This window comes from Cornus florida, unplaced genomic scaffold (assembly GCF_030987335.1).
Source record: "Cornus florida cultivar Cherokee Brave unplaced genomic scaffold, ASM3098733v1 CherokeeBrave_3.0.0_Hap2_Chr05, whole genome shotgun sequence".
Lineage (NCBI taxonomy): Eukaryota > Viridiplantae > Streptophyta > Magnoliopsida > Cornales > Cornaceae > Cornus > Cornus florida.
The window spans coordinates 25,535,588-25,540,133 of NW_026775575.1; the positions used below are offsets into that span (position 1 = coordinate 25,535,588).

The 4,546-nt window shown below is 34.1% G+C and overlaps 1 protein-coding gene across 1 annotated transcript; it reads left to right on the plus strand.

The window, feature by feature from the left end:
* The first annotated feature begins 2,588 nt into the window (after positions 1–2,588).
* On the plus strand, positions 2,589–3,362 carry LOC132306208 (monothiol glutaredoxin-S9-like). The gene has a single exon (XM_059803529.1). The coding sequence runs from the start codon at positions 2,852–2,854 to the stop codon at positions 3,155–3,157; it is 306 nt and encodes a 101-aa protein (XP_059659512.1). The 5' UTR covers positions 2,589–2,851; the 3' UTR covers positions 3,158–3,362.
* Positions 3,363–4,546: the final 1,184 nt, after the last annotated feature.

The following is a 4,546-nucleotide window of genomic DNA, read 5'->3' on the forward strand; positions in this document are numbered from 1 at the left end:
CGATGACGTGGCAGCCTTATCCAATGCTGACGTGGCTGCTATTGATGACATGGCCTGCGATCAATCGTGAATAATCTGCAACCGATCTTGGATGCTCCAGTGCAATTTTTTGAACTTTTTTTGAATTTTTTGCTTGACTCTAAAAAGGGCTTAATGGAATGTTTTTAGCTCATTTGAACCTTATTGACCTGAAATAAACGAAAACAAGAATTAAAATTAAAACAGGAAAGTAAGTTAGATGAAAGGATTAAAATACCCTAACTTATGTGCTAAAATGCGCAACATTTGAACACTTATCAGTCACCACAAAATCTTTCGATAATTTTATTTCTACCCTAAAATAAAGTTAACTTTCAGACATAAATTTATGCTTTTCTTCTTTCTAGTTCAATCCAATGGTCTAGTCAACTATCATGACCAAACAGCAATAATATTTCAAACACCACCCCTTGAGAATATTTAGAATAATCAACGGGCTAGTGATCAGGAGTTCAAGTCTCAAAAGAGATCAGGAGTTCAAGACTCAAAAGAGACATGTATTAAAATAGCACATAATTAATAATAGCACATAAAATAAAATAAAATAAAATAAAAAAAGAAGAATATTTAGAATAACTTCTCCCACGTGTTAAAATAGCACATAATTAATAAAGTTTATAGAATGCGTCACTTTGAATCCACTAAATAAACATGTCTCAAACATGTCAGAAGTGAGCACAAGTGACAATTGTACAAGTAGGTAAAGTTCCCGCTGCAACACCACCAAATTGATGCGAAATTTTCATGGGCGTTTTTCAATGGTCTTGCAACTCGGGTTGTATATTCGAAGAAACCTATTAGTGGAAGACGACCGCATGGGATAAGAGATCACATAGGGGCAAAAAACAGAGCCAAAAAATGATCTTTCATTACAAGTTGATTGTTTTCAACCCTAAGTAGAAATTAAAGCCATGCTTGATTTATAATTTTAAAAATAGTTTTTAAAAATTTAAAAAATATAAAATATTTTTAAAAAAATTAAAAAAGACTTGTTATTTAAAAACAAGTCTTTTTATAACTGAATTTTCACAAAACAATTTTCAAAAAATTGTTTCAATAATCACAAACCATGCAAATATTTTCTTACGCTATGAGTGTTCAATTTTTTACACAAAGTGGAATCCTTTAAACGGGTTTGGTTCAATTTTCTGATTTTAAAAAAGTAAATACAAAATACACTACAAAAGTTTATTTAGTTGACAATTCTTTTTATAAAAATTATTTTCTGAAAATACAATTTAATTAAAAAACTTTTTTCTGTCTATTTGGAGAACAACATTTTTATTTATTTTTTAATATAGAACCAAACACACTCGTTTCATTTTTAATTGCCAACTTTGTCACCCCTTTAAATGGATGTCTTGATACAAGAGATGATACCATTCATTAATTCAAGTGGTTGGTCCAAATGGATAAAAACTTGACTCTAATGTCTCATGAAGTATTAGGTCCGAGGTTCTAATTCTCTGTAGTGCAAATAATTCCTAAAAGAATGTTTATATCAACTAAAAAAAAATAATAAATTAAAACAGATGATAACAAGTTAAAAGTTGCCAAGTACTTGTAGTGAAGTCATGTGTAATATATAAACCTATTCTGCCCTCTTTGAATTCGTCCATGTCCAAAAATCCAATAACTTTTTTAAGCCCCTGATGTTATTGAAAGAGCTCTCATCTTGCCATAAATGGCAAAACAATGCTGGGCTTCCCAAATGCATACATACACGCAGGTCTATATATATACATACATGTATGTGACATAAATATGGATGTTTATATATAGAGTCATGGATCCATGACACATTTACATTGCTGCATGCACCATGCACTATCATCGGTGCTACAAACTCAACATTACTGCCAATAATTTGGTCCATTTTGTGGTTTAAGTATTCACTCAAAGAAAATGTCACTTTCTCTGTTTTGATCACAGAAGTCTCTCTAGCATCCCAATTGTGTTCAATAGTAGATGTTTGCTTGCTTGATCATCCACAAAATTTATGAACAGAGACTCGTGAACCTCATGATCCATCATCACATGCTCCCTCGTGGGAAGGAATCGTGAAAGTTGGTGGGCACGAACAACACAAAGAATCACAGCCACCGAAAGCTATATATCTCATTCCTGATCTTTCTACCCGAGAATATTAAGAAGTTGATTGGGAGAATCTGTTAAAATTTGACCACCCTTTGGTTGCATTTCCATGGTCCATGGACCAGATGATTTGAAGAATACATGGTTGTTAGCCTGCAAACTGTGCTACAAACCAGTTCGATCAACTGATCATTTTACACTAATCATTCAGAAAAAAAAAAAAAAAAAAAAAAAAAAGGGCCATTGAATTGTCAACATACATGCACATGGGAATTGGCATCTAAGAAAAGCATCTATATATGTCTTGATGAAAAGTACAGTGTGCGTGTGGAACAATTCAAAAATAGCATATATATATGTCTTCAAAAGTAACTTTATTTAAGCGCGCTATTGGCATCTAACAAAAGCATATCACCTTTTGAATGTTCTTAGTTGTTTATAAATAGAGAGTGGCCCGAGAACTCAAGTACAAGCAACCTTAAAGCCTCAAACTAATTGCTCTTTTGCCCATAGATCTCTCCGTTCCTCTTATTTCCCTCCTAACAGCTAGAAAATACTCCAACCATCAGATCGAAATCCGAAATGGATTCGATCTGATGAGTTGTGACATCTCATTTTAACCTTAAAAAAAAGCCCACAAGATCTTTAATTTAAAATTGTTTTCTAGTACAAAGGAATCTAGGTAATTGATCTTCTTGAGCTTGCTTGGAGTGTCAAGATGGACAAGGTGATGAGATTGGTGTCTGAAAATGGGGTAGTGATCTTCAGCAAGAGCACATGTTGCTTGAGCTATGCTGTCAACATTCTGTTCCAAGAACTTGGGGTGATCCCTGTGGTTCATGAGATCGATATCGACCCCGAAGGAAGGGAAATGGAGAAGGCTCTCAAGAGGTTGGGGTTTAATGCACCTGTACCAGCTGTGTTCATAGCTGGGAAACTAATTGGATCCACCAATGAAGTCATGTCCCTCCACCTAAGTGGCTCTCTGATTCCACTGCTGCAGCCATATCAGGCTTTATCTTAATTCTGGCATCAAATGCATTATTATTAAGTAGATGAATAAGCTTAGCTCACTCTTAATGGGCTCTTTAGTATTCTATTAAGTCGTGTTTCTATGTATTGATCAATACACAATAGCTTTCTTCTATTAGCTTGGGCATGCAGGTTGCAGCCTATTTGCTAGCAAAAAAATGTAATGAAGTTAGCTTTATATATTCTCTGTTTCCACATGTTTGCCATCTATTTTTGCCCATGAGAAGTGATGGGAGGTTGAAAGAGTAGCTCCCTTGTTTATACAGTACTTATTGGAGGAGGAGCTTTGCTCACTTTGAATAGTGATATGCTCTTCGATTCGAGAAGACGTTGAATCATGCATTTTTATTGGCTACATGCTATCGATATGTCCAGTCAATGAAAATGCATAATTCAAGTTGATAGATAGCAGTTTTTATATATATAGGTGGGATCAATTCTCTTCAATTGTATATTTTCATTAGGTAGACATAACAACGACATGGTATGTCTGGCTTACTTAATATCTACTCCTTCAATTTAGATTGTCACAAGACATTAGAGATATGAGAGCCCACAGACAAGCACGTATCTGTGGCCCCCACTGAAATTTTTTATTATTTCATTTTACACCCCTAAATTTATACTTTTTTGCATTTATATCCATAAAATTTTAAAATTGCTCCCACTGAAATTATAAAAAAAATCTCTCTATATAAATTTGCACCCCCTCATATGAATTCCTAGATCTGTCCCTACCCACAGATGTATGGTTCCCACACATATCAATGATGTGTATGACCACGTCATTAATATGTCCAGCAAATAAAAATTTAATCATGTTATTAATATGTCTAGCCAATGAAAATGCACAACTCAAGTTGATAGATAACAGTTTTTATGTGTAGGTGGCCGGGATCAAGAGAGTTAATTGTACATTTGTATTAGCCAGACATTACAACAACGCAGTATGTTTGACTTACCTAATATCTACTCTAATTTAAATTGTCACAGGACATTAGGGGTGTAAGAGCCCACATATGTATGGTTCTCAAAATATCAATGACGTATATGACCCAAGTCGTTGATATGTCCAACCAATAAAAAATGCAATCACATTATTGATATGTCTAGTTAAAGAAAAAGCATAATTCAAGTAAAAAAATAGAAATTTTTACTTGTAGGTGGGATCAATTCTCTTGGACTCTACATTTTCATTAAATTGGCTTACCTGATGTCCACTCCAATTTAAACTGTCATAGGACATTAGGGGTGTGAGAGCCCACATATGTATGGTTCCCAGATCCCACTTGTGTCTTATTCGGTCTCTCTCAATTCAAAATTAAATCGTTTTCGTTAAATTTTATGGGCATGGCACTTGTGTGGTCAATTACATGAACAA

Coding starts and splice junctions, on each gene's coding strand:
- LOC132306208 (XM_059803529.1), top strand. CDS start 2,852: ATGGACAAGGTGATGAGATTGGTGTCTGAAAATGGGGTAGTGATCTTC.